Source organism: Pyxicephalus adspersus, chromosome 1 (assembly GCF_032062135.1).
Source record: "Pyxicephalus adspersus chromosome 1, UCB_Pads_2.0, whole genome shotgun sequence".
In the NCBI taxonomy this organism is placed as follows: Eukaryota; Metazoa; Chordata; class Amphibia; order Anura; family Pyxicephalidae; genus Pyxicephalus; species Pyxicephalus adspersus.
Genome location: NC_092858.1, coordinates 1904741 through 1925599, shown reverse-complemented (window position 1 = coordinate 1925599; position 20859 = coordinate 1904741). Strand labels below are relative to the sequence as shown.

General features: G+C 45.3%; 1 protein-coding gene across 1 annotated transcript in view; it reads left to right on the top strand.

The window, feature by feature from the left end:
- The window catches only part of ARAP1 (ArfGAP with RhoGAP domain, ankyrin repeat and PH domain 1), a gene marked incomplete in the record, with an annotated part of 83478 nt that overhangs the window by 59389 nt on the left and 3230 nt on the right, over positions 1-20859 (top strand). The window contains 17 exon segments of the mRNA XM_072398579.1: positions 1278-1452; positions 4803-4937; positions 6620-6755; positions 7172-7274; positions 8387-8582; positions 9058-9100; positions 9193-9356; positions 10508-10740; positions 13103-13270; positions 14094-14174; positions 14502-14567; positions 14827-14944; positions 15164-15280; positions 15705-15841; positions 16108-16143; positions 17807-17892; positions 20154-20204. Of these exon segments, the coding sequence (XP_072254680.1) occupies positions 1278-1452; positions 4803-4937; positions 6620-6755; positions 7172-7274; positions 8387-8582; positions 9058-9100; positions 9193-9356; positions 10508-10740; positions 13103-13270; positions 14094-14174; positions 14502-14567; positions 14827-14944; positions 15164-15280; positions 15705-15841; positions 16108-16143; positions 17807-17892; positions 20154-20204 (2045 nt within the window).

Below are 20859 nucleotides of genomic sequence, written 5' to 3'. Positions count from 1 at the left end.
CCTGATTGTGTGTGTTGTACCCCCTACAGCCCTGTTTGTGAGTCATTGTGGTCACTTTGGGGGCTTTTATCCCTTTCTAATCCCTGTATGGCTCCCCGTCAGTCCGGTGTCAGTCCTGGAAGTTCCCCCTGTATGGGCTGCACTGGGGTAAATCCACCCACACTGGGGGCAGTTGTGGCTCTGCAGCTGCCATGGCACCACAAGCAGATCACATGCAATGGATTTGTGTCTTTGGGTTGTGATGCGTTGTTGCATTTGTTCCACTCCCTGCGATGTGTTCAGTGGGAGCTTTCAATCTCCAGCAGGAAGTGGAATTTCTGTACCTGGGGACGGGGTGACCTGGTTTGTTCTTATCAGTGCTGGGAGCACGGTGGCACTCCGCCTGCACTGCTGTGTTTGCTGTGTTTTTGGCTGCAAGAGGAAACAAAACTCAAAACTATTCAGAGAACTCTTGTCCATCCAGATACTTACACAGCTCTGCCACACAGTGGACACGACCTGATCTCTGCTGCAGTTTTACTTTCACCTACAGGTCTGGTCCCTTCCCCACCATGTGACCTGACAGTGAAAGGAGAAGCAGCTCATCTCTCTGTCACATTCCACCTATTACCATGGTCCTTAATACCACATGCGAACTGCTGCACACCTGATTGGCTTGTTGTGCTGGTTTCCCTTCTGAGCTCTGCTGTACAGGGGGCTGTAAGAGGCTGATATCTGAAACAAGGTTAAATCGAGATGCTAGCAATGCTGGGGGTTATTATTGGGGTCACTGACACCAATGCTGGGGGTTATTATTGGGGTCACGGCCACCAATGCTGAGGGTTATTAATAGGGTTAGTGCTGGGGTTTATTATTGGGGTTACTGACACCAATGCTGGGGGTTATTGGGGTCACTGACACCAATGCTGGGGGGTTAATATTGGGGTCACTGACACCAATGCTGGGGGTTATTATTGGGGTCACGGCCACCAATGCTGAGGGTTATTATTGGGGTTAGTGCTGGGGGTTAATATTGGGGTCACATTGGGGTCACTGACACCAATGCTGGGGTTATTATTGGGGTCACTGAAACCAATGCTGGGGGGTTATTATTGGGGTCACTGACACCAATGCTGGGGGGTTATTATTGGGGTCACTGACACCAATGCTGGGGGTTATTATTGGGGTTACTGACACCAATGCTGGGGTTATTATTGGGGTCACTGACACCCAAACCTTCCTCCATGATCCAATACCAGGGGCCATTGGTGAGATTCCTGATTCTCTTCTCCCCGCAGGCTCTTTGTGTTGCTGTGACCAGCAGTGATCTGACGGAGACTCAGGCTTTGGTCTTCTGCGGAGCGGACATCAGCTGCACCTGTGGGGACGAATTCTTCTCCCAGCCCCTGGATTTGGCGCAGCAGTCGGGGCAACGACTACAAGAGGAATTCCTGAAGCAGAATCGGACATCAGGTAAGGGGGGATAGTAGCTCACAATCTGATTGGCTGTTATCTGATGTATATTCAGCGAATCAGGATGCCGAAAATGTACCATTTGTGAATCACCTGGAATGCCATCTACCTGCACTCACTGGCCACTTTATTAGATACACCTGCCTGTTCACCCAAATATCTAATCAGCCAATCACACGGCAGCAATACATTTCTCAGACTGCTGATCTGCTGGGATTTTTACCCACAATTATCTTCGGGGTTTACAGAGAATCATCCGAAAATACCCAGCGAGGGGCAGTTTCTGGGTGAAAATGTCTTGTTGATGCCGGAGGTCAGAGGGGAATGGGCAGACTGCTTCCAGCTGATAGAAAGGCAACGTGAACTCCGATTCCCCCTTATTTCCCCCAAGGTCTGCAGGAGAGATCTCTAATACATCCAATGAGGGGATCACACCGGGGGCCACTACTATCAGCTCCTGAGGATACAATTCACACGGGGTCACCAAAACTGGACAAACATTGCCTGGTCTGAGGAGTCTCCATTTCTGCTGCAACATTCGCATGGTGGGGTCAGAGTTTGCAACCAGCAACATGATATAAGGGATGCATCCCAGGCTGGGGGTGGTGCAATGGTGTGGGGGTATTTTCTTGTGCCCCTTGGTACCCCCTGAGCATGGTATAAATCCCCCAGCCCCCCTTAGTATTGTTGCTGGCCATGTCCATCCCTTTATGCCTGCAGTGTCCCCATCTTCTACTTCCTGCAGGATAACACGCCGTGTCACAGAGCTCAAATCATCTCAGACCGGTTTTATGACAATGGGGTCACCGGACTCCAATGCCCCCCACATTCCCGGGATCTCCATCCAATAGAGCGCCATAGGGATGTGGTGGACGGGAGATTCCCATTATGGATGAGCAGCCAACAAATCTGCAGCCACTGCGTCAATATGGAGCAAATCCCTAATAAATGATTCCAGGACCGGTGCCAGGAAGAATGATTGTATTAGGGGAGCCGGTGCCAGCAAGGTGTACCCAATAAAGTGGCCGGTGTGTCAGTTATGTACACTCCGGTGCGGGGGGACAGAATATGGAGGGGAGGCAGAGAGAATTCCGATTCTATACAGAGAATGTTTGTATACCATCCATAGGAGATCGGACTCTGTGACCCCCTCCCATCCCTTTCAGTTTCCTGTCAGTTGGGGTGACCTCAGCAGTGTTTAGCTTGGCTGTATAATCCCCTCCCCCACCATCCCGGAGTCCGGGGTCATTTCTAGAACATTCTCAGCAAGCTGATGTCTCTGCGTTTTCACCCGGAGTGACCTTACAGGCATTCCAGTTATATGATTGGATGAAAATCCTACACAAATCAGACATTGTGGGCGGAGCATGCAGTGTAAAGTGATAATCCCGCTGTGACAACAACCGGGGAAAGCCAGAATCCCTGCCAATGGGGTCACCGCATGGATCTAAGGGAGAACACCACCAAAAGCAGAATAAAGAGAGTCAATGGAGCTTTAACATTCTCAACTGACTTCCTGGGTCTGTACCCCTCTGTGCCCAATATGAAGGGCCCCCACCATTCCTGTGCTGGGTCCCTGGGTCTGTACCCCCTCTGTGCCCATTATGAGGGGCCCGCACCATCTCTGTGCTGGGTCCCTGGGTCTGTACCCCCGCTGTGCCCATTATGAGGGGCCCGCACCATCTCTGTGCTGGGTCCCTGGGTCTGTACCCCCGCTGGGCCCATTATGGGGGCCCCCCATCCCTTTGCTGGGTTCCTGGGTCTGTACCCCCACTGTGCCCATTATGGGGGCTCCCACCATCCCTGTGCTGAGTCCCTGGGTCTGTACCCCCGCTGTGCCCATTATGAGGGGACCCCACCATCCCTGTGCTGGGTCTGTACCCCTCTTGCTCCTATTACAATCTGGGATTATTGCAGGATTCTGCTGTCCCATATTGAAGGAAATATCAGATGGAAGTGACTGGGAGCAGCTTTGTCAGTGACTCAGGATCACCCTGGTCTGTGTCACTCAGATTAACCCTTTCTGCTCTCTGTATAGTGCATGCCGCGCAGTGCACAGATCAGCAGGGAGGGAACTCTTGCTTCATCCCAATATAAATATCCAGTAATGTGTGTTAAAGGAGAACTTCCCCTTAAAGTGTCCCCGTCCTGCTGAGATCATGAAAAAGGGATTTCATAGTCATAGTCATCCCAAGAATCCTCTAGGGGGCGACAGTCGTTATATCCAAATTTTGGAATTGCTTGTGGAGCCAATGGCCCCTTTGCATGGCTCTGCAGCCTTTACCTTCGGGTCTGCCTGCTGATTGCAGTGTGATTTTGTTTTGCAGATGTCTCCCTGACTTTATTACTATTTATTCCTATTTTATAGGGATTCTGGTGCAGTTTCTAAAGGTTAATATAGCAACTTTGTAACAGCTTCCAGTACATGTTGTGTCATTTAGAGAGCTGTCAGGCCGCCAAGTGTTTGCCCTCCATAGAGAATAAGAGGGGAGGAACTGGGATTTCAGTGTCTGAATCGAGGATATTGAAGATGAATTTCTGCATAATGCCCATTGCTATAAAAACGAATGAGGATCTGTTTTATATTGTTTTTTCTGTATGTATGTGTGTGTGTGTATATAATATATTATTCAATATATATGAGTGTATTCAATTTATATTATAATATAAATAGTAATATATATTTAAATACTTCGATCTGCATAGTCTGGACTCAGATTCACATTAAGGCCCACACTATGCAATGCTTATAATTTTTCTAGCTCTTTGGTATTACCGGAAGCCATCTGTGTATAGATGACAGGTGCTCTTTAATACAATAGACAAGACCACTGTACTTAGGCAGCACAAGTCTTGGATTTCAGCCCATTGAACCCTGATTAGAAGTCCCAGCCCAAAATGCAGACAGGGGGCACCTTGTGACTGGAGGCACAATGTCACCATTGTAATCAGTGTGACTGCAGCTCTGCTGACATCTTGTGGTAGATGTTGGTATGGCAGCTTTGCAACATTAGAATAGATTCTCAGCAAGGTTTGTTTAGCTAATAATAATTGTTGAAAAAAAAGTCTGACCTTTAACAGATGTATTGATAAATCCTGATATTTGTAGATTGCAAAAAAGTAAAAATGCAAAAAGGCTTTAGGAAGATGTGGCCACCTGTTCCTTGTGAAGGAGGTTGGTTTACTAAGAAGTAGAGCATGGTCACTTTGCAAAGTACATTTTCTACTCAGTGAATGAGCTAACGTTGTGCTTAATTAAATCATTTTATCATCCAGTTTTATTTTTTTGGTATGTGATTGCTATGTTTACTTATGGCATGGTTTCACTTATCATGGTCTTATGTTGGCAGAGACGCCGCGGCTGGATCTGGGAACAAATCTGGAGAAGCAATATTATATCATGCAGCACTCCATCACCCATAATGGATATCTCTACAAAACCTCATCCATGGCCAAACTGGTCACTGATAGGAAGGCCAAGGAAGGTGCGTGCAAGGATGGGGGGCATTAAGGGGGTGACAAGGGGCAGCCATTCAATGGAAGAATAAGAGTTCGGCTTCCTTCCTAATCCAAGTGTTTGGTGTTTGATCAAATTTGAAAATGCCAAAAAGGGACATTATGCAGTGGGTGTGGTCAAGTGGGTGGGGCATGTACAGGGTGTGGCTAAAGCATGATAGACAGCAGGGTGCTACAATAACCGATAATAACACAATATGCACTAAATATAATTTTTAAGGTAAACTGTCAATCAAGTTTTGTTCTTTTTGTGGTTCTATTATATAAAATTACTTAAAATCTGGATGCCCCATTTATTAAAGGAGCCCCAGATAACCCCCATCCCACCCTGGTACATTCCCATAAAAGTTTAAAATGGCCTTGGAAAAAATGAAACCACCCCATGTGAAAAAATATGTAATCTCTTTTTAACTAATACTTACCTTTTCAGGATTCACTGTTGTGTATTGTTTCCATCATGGATGATCCATTCATCCATTTATCATCAACTTTGCTGCCGTCTCTCTGGATGGATAGCATGGATGGATTGGATGGTTGGATGGTCAGATGGGATGGGATGGATGGATGGGATGGATGGTTGGATGGGATTGGATGGATGGGATGGGATAGATGGTCGGATGGGATGGGATGGATCGATGGATGGTTGGATTGATGGATGGATGGATAGATGGTTGGATGGGGTGGATAGGATAGATGGTCAGATGGGATGGGATGGATGGTTGGATGGGATGGTTGGATGTGATAGATGGTCGGATGGGATGGGATGGATGGATGGATGGATAATTGGATGGATAGATGGGATAGATGGTTGGATGGATGGATGGATGGATGAATAGATGGGATGGATGGTATGGATGAATAGATGGTTGGATTGATGAATGGTTGGATGGGATAGATGGTTGGATGGGATAGATGGATAGATGGTTGGATGGATGGATGGATAGATGTATGGTTGGATGGGATGGATGGTCGGATGGGATGGGATGGATGGATGGATGGATAATTGGATGGATAGATGGGATAGATGGTTGGATGGATGGATAGATGTATGGTTGGATGGGATGGATGGATCACCGATGGTTGGCTCCTATACTCAAGCTGATAGAAGAAGTGAGGAGCGCTGAGCTCTGCATTGTCAATCAATTGAGAACTATCGCTCTCTGATCTATTGGCGCCATCTAGTGGCATTCTGCAGAATTACACAATACTTTTTTTTGTGCCCCTATCATTTTACACATCACCCCAGGACAGCGGGACATCTCCCAAAATCCTGGACCATCCCAGCCAAAACAGCATGTTTGAGAGATATCCAGGTGCTTCACTTACAATCAGCATTGTGCACTTCCTGGGCATTGTTATGCAGCTTTTTACTTGCATCTGATGTACATTTGGCAACCATCTGCTCCAATGTCTTGATGGCGTATTGAAAGCTTATTAAATTTAATAATAATAATAATAATAATGTGATACACTTACAAGGCATCAATGGAGCAGGCAAATTTTCTACCGCCATGGTCTAGGTTGGAGATATCAGGCCCTAGGAGAGGTTTTGTGATGTGTTGGCGTTGCTCTCTATGACAAAGTACTATATATAGTAATATAGTGTATAGATATAAATATAGTCTTCTGTATAAACCTCCCTTAATTGCAGAATTCAGCCGGCGTTGGTGTGTGCTCAATGATGGGGTACTCAGCTACTACGAGACCAATCACAGCAGTTCCCCCAATGGAGAGATCCGCATGGATGAGATTGTGTGTGTGGCAGTGATCCCACCGGAGACTCACGGGTGAGTGCGCCCATGAAATGCCAGGAGCTAAGTGGGGCGGGATCACAACCAACTTTGTCTTTTAAACTTTATAACATTTTTATAACTTTTTTTGTATCAATGTTTTCATGTAAATAATATTACAATTGTTTCCAATCACTAATATGTTCTATGGTGCATCTGGTAATGTTAGTTTGCCAATCCTGGTGGGCTTTCTAAAAGGAAAACCCAGCACTGCATGCCTTGTCGCTGGTGATGAGTTTACTATGCCAGGTGATGGCGTCTCTGCTGCTTCAGAGGGAGTTCCTTGTATTTCCTTTAATCTGCAGCTCAGCTGGGATGTTATTTTTATATTTCCCCAAAAAAAAGAAATACAAAAATATAAATATATAATAAAAAACTGGATAATAATAAAACTGGAAATGTTTCTCCCCCAGGTATGACAGCACCTTCGAGATTTACACTAAGTCTGAGCGATTGTACCTCTTCGCTGCTGATAAACAGGAGGAGGCCAGGGAATGGGTGAAATCCATCACTAAGGTATCTATAAGGCTTTAGCACCAAATCTTCATTTCATATGACATAAATAAACGTTCAGATACAGACCAGGCGCTGCCACTCCCTTGTCTGATGCAGGGTGACTTGTCTGGGCTCCGCCCCTTTTTTCTACAGTAAGGGTGTAGGAGGTGAGGCCTGCTAGCCCCTCCCACAGCTCTGTTTAGACTATTCTAGCCCCTCCCACAGCTCAGCTCAGACTATGATAGCTCCTCCCATAGCTCTGCTCAGACTATGATAGCTCCTCCCATAGCTCTGCTCAGACTATGATAGCTCCTCCCATAGCTCTGCTCAGACTATGCTAGCTCCTCCCATAGCTCTGCTCAGACTATGCTAGCTCCTCCCATAGTTCCGCTTAGACTATGCTATCTCCTCCCACAGCTCCGCTCGGACTATGATAGCTCCTCCCACAGCTCTGCTCAGACTATGATAGCCCCTCCCACATCTTTTCTCAGACTATGATAGCTCCTCCCACAGTTCGGCTCAGATTGATAGCCCCTCCCATAGCTCTGCCCAGACTATGATAGCCCCTCCCACAGTTCTGCTCAGACTATGATAGCCCCTCCCACAGTTCTGCGCAGACTATGATAGCCCCTCCCACAGCTCTGCTCAGACTATGATAGCCCCTCCCACATCTTTTCTCAGACTATGCTAGCTCCTCCCACAGTTCTGCTCAGAATATGCTGACAACATTTTAGGCAGGAAATGAGGCAAGTTTCCAAACTCTGTACATGAAGTTCAAACAAGGTGTGGGAGAAGCAGCATAATACACCATTCAGCTTGTTGCAGTGCTTATATGCATGCTGATAGGAGGAGAGTGCAAAATGACAGAGATGATCTCATCAGTCTTCTGCGTCTCCTTCTATTCACCAAACACAAGCCAGAGGAAAGCTCACAATACAAAGTGAAAGTGAAACTGGAGGAGAAAAAGATCAGGGCTCCTCATTTGTCAGACAGTACTATGCCGTGTAACAGAGCTGTATAATTTTTAGAACTGGATGGACAGAATGACAGTGCTTTGGCAAGGTGTAAATAGGTTTATTAGTTGGATGGAGGATATACTCTTGACCCGATTTTTTACCCCTTTTCCCCTCCAGTGTTTCCTCCCTCCGAAGGCTGAGGAGCTTCTCAGTTACGACTTTGACCGCATCGGACGCTTGCAGTTTAAAGGGGGCCGCAGCCTGGAGCGCTCCATGGTTGGTTGGTTCTCCCTCTGTAAGACCAATCTGTACACCTACGTGGAGGAGAAGGATATGGTGGAGGTCACCAACCTGAAGAAGCTGTCTGAGCTGTGTACGTGGGGTAACACTGCAACGATTGGTGCCATGCAGCAGCCAATGACAGCCAGCTATCTGATATCCCTGGCCACTGATTGGCTGATGGCTTAGGGGACAATTAGAAAGCGATGAATTCATTGGCTGTTGGAAGTCATAGGAGAGGGAAAAGTTTGTGGTTGTCAGTGGTACTCCCAGCTTGTTTCTGATAAGCATTTTAGACAGGAAAGGGTTAAATCAGGTTCACAAATATATTGGGATTACCATGGAAGCCAATCAGGGGCCACGATCAGGATGACGATAGCAGAGGCTGCAGAGGATTTGTGATCATTGGCCTAATTTATAAATTGTTTTTTTATTTGTTTTTAATTAACACAAAGTAATTGCAGTAAATTTATAATGAAAGCGCCGAGCTTCGTAGGACGATGAAGCCGTTTAGCAATGTTTGTTTCTGAGATGGCGTCTCTGTGATTGGATGTTTCTGTGTTTTGCAGCCACGAAGGATAAAGATATTCTGGTGCTGGGAGAGAAGGGCAGGTGAGTCACTTTTAATAATAAAATTAGGTAATGTGTAATTACTAATTGTACCACAGTAGCACACCCCACACCCCCCTGTAATTTTGTTTTAGGATTACTTACATGCAAGGAGAGAGGAAGTTGGATTTCTCAGGGTGGGTGGGGGCCATCCAGAAAGCCAGCAGCACCTCCGGGGACACCTTGTCCGAGCAACAGCTGACAAACTCAGATGTGCCATTCATCGTAGATAAATGCATTGAACACATTTCTCGGTTTGGTAAGTAACTGAAAAAGTACTGGAATGTGTAAACTGATTACTATGAAGGGATATGGATAACAGAAAAGGAAGCAGAGTGATCCTCATGGGCGGGCACATGTAGTGTCATCCTCATGGGCAGCTTAATGTGACCATGAATATACAGCTTTATGATCATTATGGCCCGGTAAAAAGGAATGGAAAATACAGCAGAGTGATCCTCATGGGTGGGTTAAAGTGACTACAAAAGTAAAAACACAGCAATGTGATCCTCAAGGGTAGGTAAAAATAAATGCAAAATCAAAATGCTGCAGTGTAATCCTCATGGGTAGGATAAGGTGACCACAAAAATGAAAACACAGCAGTGTGATCCTCATGGGCAGGTAAAGGTATCACGAAGGTGGGACATGCATACCGCAGAGTAAAATGAAGCAGCGTGATCCTCATGGGTAGGCACATAGTATAGTACAAATTTAGAGTAGTGTCATCCTCATGGGCAGGTAAAGGTGACCACAAAAATTTAAACACAGAAGTGCGATCCTTGTAGGTGGGTTAAGGTGACCATTAAATAGAAAAAGCAGCAGTGTGAACCTATAGGGCAGGTACAGATCACCACAAAAAATAAAACCATAGCAGTGTGATCTTCAGGGGCAGAAAAAGTGGAGCACATAATCCAAATACAGTATTGTGATCCTCATGGGTGGGTTCAAGTGAAAAACACACCAGTGAGATTCTGATCAGCAGATAAAGAGGAAATGGAAAGTCAAAATCCAGCAAAATGAAAACACGACAGTGTGATTCCCCTGGGTAGGTAAAGGGATCACGATGGTGGGATGTAAGTAACACAGAATACAATGAACCAGAGTGATCCTCGTGGGGCAGTTAAAGGTGATACGAAAATCAAAATACAACTCTATGATCCCCATAGGCAGGTAAAGGGAAAATCTAAATCCAGCAGTGTGATCCTGGTGGGTAAAGGTGACCATGGAATTCAGAATCCAGCAGTGTGATCCTCATGGGCAGGTACAGATGAAAATTAAACTTCAGCAGTGTAATCCTCATAGTAAGTAAAGGGGAGCACATAAGCCAAATACAATATTGTGTTCCTCATGGGCAGGTACAGGTGCTCGTAAGTTCCAATTCTGAATTTGTACATTTTTGTTTCCTGCCAGGGGTGGAGTCTGAAGGGATCTACAGGAAGAGTGGACAGAAATCAAAGATCACTAATCTTCTGGAAGCTCTGAAGAAGGACGCTCGAAGTGTGGTCTTCAAGGAGGAGGAACCGGTGGACAATGTTTCTGACACCCTGAAACGTTTCTTCAGAGAAATCGGGGAGGGAATATTCGCCGAGCATTGCAGGCAGTGGTTACATGTAACTGGTGAGAAAATGATGACGATGACGTCATGATGATGATGATGATGTCATGATGATGATGATGTCATGATGGAATCAGCTGACACTTTCTGAATATTTGCTTTGCCTGGTCATAACCAGGGATGAGTGAGAATGCCTCTGGCATTCCTCTGGCAACTTCTGATGGGTCCACGAAATTTCGGCGAACTGATTTTGCGGACCCATCAGAAGTTCCAGGAAGTCATTGTCTGCGATCCCCGGGCACTAGAGGTTAAGCTTTCCAATCAGAGAGCACTAGAGGTTTTGAATGGGGAGACTTCATTTAACCTCTAGTGCCGGGGATCACACACTGAGCTGATCAATGAATGCAGACGTGGCTGCATTCATTGATCAGCACAGTGCACCTTTTTGTTTTTAAATTAAAATTCGATCTCGATAGGCGAATTGACACTGGTCGTTCTCGCTTAAAATTTCGGTAAGAGCGGCCACGGGATTGAGTTTTAAAAACTTGCTTATCCCTAGTTGTAACATTTTATGATATTATCTTGTCTGTTGTTCAAGTCACATCATATTTATTGTACAGCGATAATAATCCTAGAATTCACCTTTTCATAGCTCACACTGAATGAGGCAGGATGGGGGATGTCTAGGATGTAGATTGTCCCAGATCCTGCCAAACCTCACCCATCAATGAGTTCTATATTCACACAATAATGTGCTGGGAGAATCTTTTAGATTATTATTATTATTATTAATAAATGGATTTATATAGCGCCAACATATTACGCAGCGCTGTACAATAAATAGGGATTGCAAATGACAGACAGATACAGACAGTGATACAGGAGGAGAGAACCCTGTCCCGAAGAGCTTACAATCTAGTAGATTTTGTATTCCCAGGGTTTATTCTGTTTTACTGATATCATTTGAAATTATTGTTTGATAAGAAATTGAGTTTGTTTTTCCAGAAGCCCCCTATGTAATGTTCTAACCATGCTGCTTCATTATTTGGTGTTATTGGGGAGCAGATTTCAGTTTCAGGATTTTTTGCACAGTGCAGGCGATGTTGATGTAGAAGGTGTAACTAGGAAAAGTTTATTTATTGAAGAGTTAGTGTTGGGTTAGAGCAGGGGTGTCAAAACTCAAATACACAGTGAGCCAAAATAAAAACCTAGACAAAGTCACGGATCAAACCTGAAACTGAAATAGCACCGCTACTACAGTCCAATGCGGGGCCACGCATAGGCAAAAAGGCTGCTGGTCTATAGACGCCAGTGATGCCGGGAATTGTAGAAGTGGCGCCATTTCAATGAACATGAGTGATCATGAGTGACTTTCAACAATAAATGTGTACTGTAGTCTTCTTCATGGAAAAATAAGACATCCCCTGAAAATAAGACCTAGTGTGTTTTTGGGAGCCAAAAAAATATAAGACAGTGTCTTATTTTCGGGGAAACACGGTACATGTAAGGTATTTGGTGTAATGGCGTAATGTTAAATTGGCAGCAGGCAGCTCTTTCTCTGTTTTACATTTCTCAGGACTTACGATGTGTTTAATTGTTGTCACTTTCCTCTTCACGGGGGAAATCCATCAATCGCTTTTGTAAAGCTAAAACCCCTGAATGAGGGGTGCAGGAGCCCTGTTGTATGTGAGCAGACAATATAAAGCTTGGAAAAACACAATTTGTTTTCTACAGCTTTAAGGAATGTGATGAGAAGTTCCAGCGCTTATAGGATTTGTCTATACAAGGGGTGACCTCACTGACCTCACTATAGGGGGACAGTTCCTCTGACTGCCATTAGGGGGGTGAGGTCTCAGTCTAGACTAAGGGTCTGCAATGTGGTTTTCAATGGGGGTTTGTTACTGGGTCTGCTGGAAGGTCTTCACTCATTCTTCAATTTTCCAATGGCCAGCAATGTAGGGGTTCAATTTTTCACTGACCACCATGTAAGAGTCTGAAAACAATCAGATTGTGGCCCTTTGTGACACCGGTGTCTAGAAGCCTAAAAATATTTAAAACTAAAGTGTGAAAGGTTCTAAGACTGTGGATAATAATACGGCCTGTAGGGGGAGCCATCTTTCTATGAGCCAGATTTATTATTATTATTAAAATGGATTTATATAGCGCCAACATATTACGCAGCGCTGTACATTAAATAGGGGTTGCAAATGACACACTAAAAGAGAGGACCCTGCCCCAAAGATTTATTAAATCTCTCTAAGATTGGAGAAGATGGGTGAACCTGACTGATCCAGCTAACCTGGAATGGACCTGGTAAAAGATTGAAAACATTTCCCAAATAATAGCAAACGATTTTAAGAAATCCATTCCAAGTTTGGTGGATCACCCAAGTTCACCCGTGATCAAGAGCATCATAGAGAGCTGTAATAAATCAGACCCAAAGTTGATGTTTTTTTGTTTTTTTTTTCAGTGTTCAGCACTTTTCAGATGTCAATCAGATGAATGTCCACAATCTGGCCATCGTTTTCGGCCCCACGCTCTTCCAGACGGACGGCCAAAACTACAAGCCGGGCCGGGTAGTGGAGGATCTCATTAATTTCTACCAGGAAATATTCAATGTACGTCCAAAAACTAAACTATGGCAGCAGCTTAGATATATATCAGGACAGTCTCTAAAGAGATTTAATTAATGCCAAGCCTTGGGTATATTCATCATTTAGAAGGAGACAGAAGGCTATCAGGCACCTGATTACATGGTATTGAATCATTAAAAACCTACAAAATTGATACTTGCTTATTCAAAGTAATAAAATCCATATAAATATTTATACTCATTGTGTATGTATTTATACTTTTCTAAGGTGATTATCTTATGATTTTCTGTAGTCCCTGTGCTTGGTTTTCACAAATTCCCTGATGAAGCCCTTTGCTGGGCGAAACGCGTCTTGAGAAAACCTCCCTTAGCACCTCTGTCAGACTTCATTAATATTTGGGATCCTTCAAGTAGATACAACCTCTTGTTTATGGCTTTTATTACTTTTAAATAAGCAAGTATCATGTTTGTGTGTTTTTTGTATATTTCTTTCCTGAATTTTGTTTACATTTAGCTTGTCTGCAGTCTACAGTAATCCGCAGTGTACAGAGCCGCTATGTCTGAGCACTATTGTAATCACTCCAAAAATGGACCACAGACTGCTAGAAGGGGCAGATAAAATTCCCTCCCTTTATCCCAAATAATCCCAGCCGGCATCACAATATACTTTTATAGGAACGGCTGATGCCCTTGTGCCAGGTCCAAGGCATACAACTTTATACAGGGGACAGGGCACAGTTATAGCTGCTGTATAGAAGAAGAGCCCCCCTGCTAAATATTTTTTTACAGCTCCCTAAATGTACCCCCCCACACTTAGTGCAGACGGAGTAACTTTGTTATCTCTGCAGGTGAGCACACAGGAGATCCAGAAGCAGCTGGACATCTTCTACAAGATCATGAAACTGCGGAGTTCCCAGACCAAGCCCAGGGTAAGTCATGGCACCCTTCCATCTTCACTGTGACCCCCCCCGTCCCCCAGTGTGACCCCCCCATCCCCAGTGTCCTCAGTGTAACCCCCCCATCCCCAGTCCCAGTGTGACGCCCTCATCCCCAGTGTCCTCAGTGTTACCCCCCAGTCCCAGTGTGACCCCCATAGTGTGACCCCCCAATCCCCGGTGTGACCTCCTCATCGCTACTGTGACCTTCCTATCCCCAGTGATACCCCCCAATCCCTAGTGTGACCCCCCCAATCCCCAGTGTAGCCTCATCATTTCTTATAAACATTCATCCTTATCATTCATTTTCTCTGATGGCAGGGAACCGACTTTATCTGCTCCGTCTACCTGAGAGAGAAGAAACCAGAGTGTGAGCAGAGCGTCCATGTGAGTACTTGTCTATACCACATGGGGGTGTATGTGAGTACTTGTCTATACCACATGGGGGTGTATGTGAGTACCTGCCTATACCACATGGGGGTGTATGTGATGTCTATACCACATGGGGGTGTATGTGAGTACCTGTCTATACCACATGGGGGTGTATGTGAGTACCTGTCCATTACTTTCCCCATGTGGGGTCATCTTTTATAGTTTTTTTTTAATATTTGCCCCATGTGGGGTCATATTTTCTTCCCGCCCTCAGATTGCGGTCACAATGACGGCACAGGAGCTGATGGAGACGCTGCTGGAGAGGCGGAATATCTGCCCCAAGGACGGGGAGTACTGGAGCTGTGTGGAGGTGGATACCACGGAGGAGATAGGTAAGTGGCTCTATGGGGGCCATACTAGAAATCGCCCAATAAAAGCCTTGGAAGGAATTTGCCCTGACATCCCATTGGATCCCATTAATCATGTGACTTCCCACCTCTAGACTCGATACTTTGCATCATCATAATGGACAGAAAAATGGAAACCTTGTTCTGGGTTTTCTATCTCTGCCATGGCTTTATCATTGACGGTTTCCTTCCTTCTCTCTGCAGAGCGCCCTCTACATTTCTCAGAGAAAGTGCTGCCAGTCTTCCACACCAACGTTAGCAGCAGCACACACCTGATAGTAAAAGAGGACCCCAACATGGACGCCATGCTGTTTTATATCAGTAAGTGACCTAGGATGCTCCAATTACCCATAACATGGGGGTGTGGGGGGGGGGGCTAACATTAATCCCCCTGAATGTTGGGGGGGCAGGGGGTAAAATTGGGCAAACCAGGCCAGCATCAGATGAACACACTAGGTGATTGGATGGATTGCCCGAGAATGTGCCCTGCAGTGACAGCTTTCTGCCACAAGATGTCCCCAGTGTTCCATAGACTGAGGACATACAGTGAGTGAGGGGCAGTGTGGCCGGATTGGAAGGTTTGTGGGCAGAATTGGGTTTGCAGAAAATCCGATCTCTGTGTGCAGCGTTATCCAGCAGTCAGAGGATTAACATGACGGCCAGGGGGTGAGGGGCAGCATCGGTCCTTGTAGTAGTCACATGACCAGCAGTCATTCCCATCCTCCTCTTCTCTTTCTCCATTCAGAAAATCGGGTTGGCGACTCCAAGAACGGGATGATGAAATTCCGGGAAGATAAAAGTCTGCTGGACTTCACCATGAAATTCCACGACCGGTACTTCATGCTGAACAGCAGCACCCTGCGGATGTACCGGGAGATCCGGGTAGGTGCAGCGGGGTGATACCCCTCAGATCTGCCCCCCCTATACCCCCATAGAGATCAGATCCAGCTGTATAAAGTCTGGTGCTGCACAACAGCTGAAAGGTGAAATAGGGCTTTCAGTCAGCTGTACGATCTGTAGTGAATGAGATTGTGGAGACCTCTGGGTCAGAACCCCGACCCGTAATGGCGGCACTGACCGGTTCTGTGTAAATGTCACTGTTTGCTGGTTCTCTTTGTGGATTGTAACGCTCATCCTTTGTTAAGCAGAGTCTGAAATCGCAGAAGGCCGACCACGCCATGGAGGTGAGAGGTCTGAGTGTGGTGTTTAGTGGGGCCTCCATCTTGGTGCCGGACTTCCTCTCCCTTCTGGTGATCTGTGTGATTAAAGGGTCACTCCGCTCAGAACTGATACATTCACATGCTGGGGGAATGGTGGAAAACACTAAAATCCCTGGGGGGTCCCTGGTGTGTCCAATATAAGGGGCCCCCATCATCCCTATAATGGGTCTTTACCCCTGCTGTGCCCAATATAAGGGGCCCCCCCGTCCCTGTGTTGGGTTCCTGGGTCTGTACCCCTGCTGTGCCCAATCTAAGGGGTCCGACCATCCCTGTGCTGGGTCTGTACCCCCGCTGTGCCCATTATGAGGGGTCCCACCATCCCTGTGCTGAGTCCCTGGGTCTGTACCCCTGCTGTGCCCAATATGACTAGGTCATGTGACCTTTTTCTTGCCCCATCATCCTCATCCCAATATCTCAGGGTCACTGATTCTGAAGACTAGAAATGTGTATCTGCCCCTCCCGGGGTGCAATATGGGAGTGTTTTTCTGTTAAACCCCCCACCCCCCCAGTAGTAGGAGGAAGTTGTATGTGGCCCCCTGGGGCAATATTCTGACCCTGTGCAGAGTGGGGGACACAAGTGGAGTTTTGCTAAATTATTCCAGATCCCTCCCATGTCCTGGGACTCCTCCCCTTCTCTTCACCAATCAGAATAGAGGATTCTGCCACCCAAAGCTGATATCTAGAATTCTTGTGGCGCCCCCTACAGGTTCATCCCCTGGGGGCTCTGCAGATGGGCTCTCTGGCCCTGTGGGGTCTTTACCTGCTTATCCCATTATTGGGGAGGAGGAGAAGGGGGGTCCCCTGTTGCGTGCACAATGAGACCCCTAGGTGGGCGGGGACAGACCCGATGAGACCCCAGCCCAGCACCTGCAGACCCCGTTGTCATTGAAATGTCATTTTGGTGGACTGACCTTTTCCTAATATTGTATCTGGAGGCTTCCTAATCATGGGGGGGCACAATCCCAGTGATTGGGGTAGTTTGTGTCTTTTTCGGTAAGTTTCTATAACCTATAAATCTGCCAATAAACCCCAGCGGATTGTCTCTGTGGATGATTGGAGTTGTGATCGATTTTCTACACAACTCAGCAAAATTCGATCCAGGAGCAGATTCAGCTGTGCAAAGTCTTACGATCTGCAGAGGAGGAGCCCTGCCATTCACATAGAAGCAGTGGTCTCTCTGCAGAGGTCACCACGTCATAAACAGAGCCGTTCAATCAGCAGGAATCATTGGACTTTGCTGATTGTAGAGCTCTGACTCTGCAGAGAGACCACTGCTTCTACAGAGAGGCTTTTCTTACCTTGATGCTCCTGGAATGAATTCAGCCGCATCAAACAAAATCTTCAGTTGTCTATGGGTATCGGGTTTGTAAAGTTTCCTTCTCATGATCACAGACACGTTGTCTGTCTGTGGGGTGGTGATCACTGTCATGTTACAGTGATCATCTGACACATTATTCATCCTCCTCATTACCGGTGCTGCTAAATGAAGATATTTGGGGACGCAGCGATCAATTCCAGGAAATGCCAAGGAAGCGCCATCAGTGGCAGGATCTCCGGATCGGTGTAATGGGAAGAGCTGGGACATGATCGGGATTTCTCTTATTTATTCTCTTTTTTTCTTCCGCAGAGTCACCGGCCGGAGAAGGAGTGGGCAGTGAAAAACCTGACCATCTACCTGGGCATCAAGAAGAAAATAATGCGGGCACCTACGGGGTGAGCTATGGGGTGACTCCATGACGGGGGATGACATCGATCAGGGATCCTTATACTAAAGACAGAACATATGGAATCTGATAGAGTGCAAATGGTGCAACAATTATATTATTACTATTATAATTCATTAGGCCGTTATCCCAGCCTCGTCATTTCTCCTATTGATATGACTCGGAGACAAAACATTCTCTCCGGAGCACAACAAGGGATTCTCCATGCAGCTGCTGCTTCCTTCTCTCCTTATATTAGGAACATAGAAGGAAGCTTCTCAAACAACTGCCATATATTATATTATAGTAATATGCATATTATATTGTATTATAGTATGCATAGTATATTATATTGTAATATATTATAGTATTATGCATTTTATATTATATTATAGTATTATGCATAGTCCTATCTAAGCAATTCATGCACTGCCAAGTAATAAGGGAAATCATTAGGAGACACCTTATTACCCCCCCTCAGTTATACTCACTGCATCTACCCCACAATAGGATTCCGGTTTATTCACCTTGAAACTACACAATATATCTCTCTCAAGATCCCCTGAAGAAGCCACTAAGGCGAAACGCGTCGGGGTAAAAAAAAAAAAAGGATCAAACGTACGGTTTTCAAGTAACTTCACACACCCAATGGATAATAAAGAACAGTTTCTCATTCTAATATTAGTATTTATATACTACAACAACCTCACATAATTTGATAAGGCTGGGATAACGGCCTAATAAATTATATTTATACCATTTGCATTCTATCATGGTTTGATTTTACTCTTAAATTTTGTTTCAATATAATTTAGCCAAAACGCCATTCTCTATGTTATGTGTTTTGTTTAACTCCCAATAATAATATATAGGAAACCAGACATTGGAAATTATAACTCTATCCCCTCCTCCCTTTACTCAAACATTGATCAGGGATAACAATGGATTGGCTGTCATTGTGATCCTCAGCCTTCATAGATCATGCATGGGATGGATGGAGGGATCATATATGGATTTATAGTTAGGACAGGCAGTATGAAAGATAGATGAGCAGACAAATCAATAAACCGATCATAGATGGAGGGAGGGATAGATGGGATGGGGGATTGGATGGTTGGGATGCACAAATGGATGGGACGGACGGACGAGATGGATGAATGGATGGGATGGCTGGATGGATGAATAGAGAGAAAGATATGCAGTTAAAAGAAATAGAAAGAATGAAATGGGATTAATTGTTTGATTGATTGATTGATTGAATGATTAATTGGATTGATAGGTGATAGTTAGAGTGTAATGCTGCTGGTGACCACTAGAGGTCAGGCGAGGCCATGAGAAGTTCTCAGTATTGATCATTGGTAAAAGTTATTTATTTTGTCTCTTTGTATGAAATGTTAGAACAGAAGAAGTGAATGTTTCACCTGGGGAGTTCAGGTCACCATTATAGATATCTATCCTTGGCCTATCTCCCCACCGAGGGCCTATTGACTCTTCCATATACCCTCCAGGGCGGACAGATGCCACGGCACCGTCCTTACCTCCGCGGCAGCTGTGTGGGCATAGCTTGCGCTTTGTCATGGAAACAAACAACTTGTTGCTAAGGCACCGGAGAACTAAACGCAGCATCGTGCCTGGGCACGGAAGGGTTAACCCCCGAACTTTACAGCACAGTTTACTTGTTAAGGAGGGTGCAGGGGGTCAAGGACTGAGATGGTGGCACCTCCCGCTGAATGAATGGCGTCCGTCATCGCTGCTAATGGACTGTCGCGTTTATCTGAACAAAAAAAATGAATATTTTGTCATTTTTCCTGTGCTTCCATGGAAACCGATCATGTACCAGAATTTTCTCCGCATTCGTGAAAAATAACATATAATAAAGAGATTTTTACTTTGCTTGTCAATGGGCCATATACTGAAAATTAAATGGTGCCCTGTATGGCTGAAGATTTTCCATTTGTCCTGCATGATGGGGGGTGAGCAGCTCATATTTACAGGTTTAGTGAAGGAATGGGCTGGGACAGACCCAAAGCTGCAGGAAACAATAAAATCCAGGGTGGTCCCAAGCGTATCATGCTTTCCATGGCTTAGTTGTTGGTTTGACCATACTTCTAAACTTCATTGCTGTCTCACTTTGCTGTGAACTTTTTGCTGTTTTATTCAATGTAATACAAAGCGACCAATCACAAAGCAGCTTTTGTCTAAGTACTCTGTCTTCTGATTGGTTCTCCAAATGTATGAGTCCAATGAAATGTTTCCTTGTCTGTTTTGCAGTTGGGGATTCACAATAATGTCCAAGAATGAGAAGAACGAGAAGAGCCAATGGTGAGTTTATGATGCTGAATAGAGATCCGTGGTCCCTTGTTCCGCAGGGGCGGTCCCTCCAATCAATAAAAGAATATTATTATTACACATGGTTTATATAGTGCCAACATATTACGTAGCTCTGTACATGTATATGACAGACAGATACAGACAGTGACACAGGATGAGTAGAGGACCCTGCCCCGAAGAGCTTACAATCTAGGAGGTGGGGGAAGTATCACACAACAGGAGGGGGTGGGGGTAGGAAAAGATTGGCACTACAGAACCCTCAAAGCTTATAAAGGACTCAGAGACTGAACTTCATATGACAATGTTCATTGCCTGGCTGTACCCGACTGGTTCCTGCATCACTGACCAGCAACGAGTGCACAGCAATGGGGGATAATCAATTGAAATGATCTATGGGTGGGAGTGTGCAATGATAGGTTGTATAGTAGGTGTCACCTGCGCTGGTTATAGGTGCAGGGATAGTGGCAGCTCCTTATAATGGGTACAGATATAGAAACACATAATATGAGAAATGTGTCTGTGTTAGTTTTCCTAGACTATTCTTATCTATCAAAATAATAAATATTCACTAACCAATTGAACAGATTATACATTTGGACAAAACTGAATGGCACAATGTTCAGCCCGGTCTCCCCTGTACATTCTC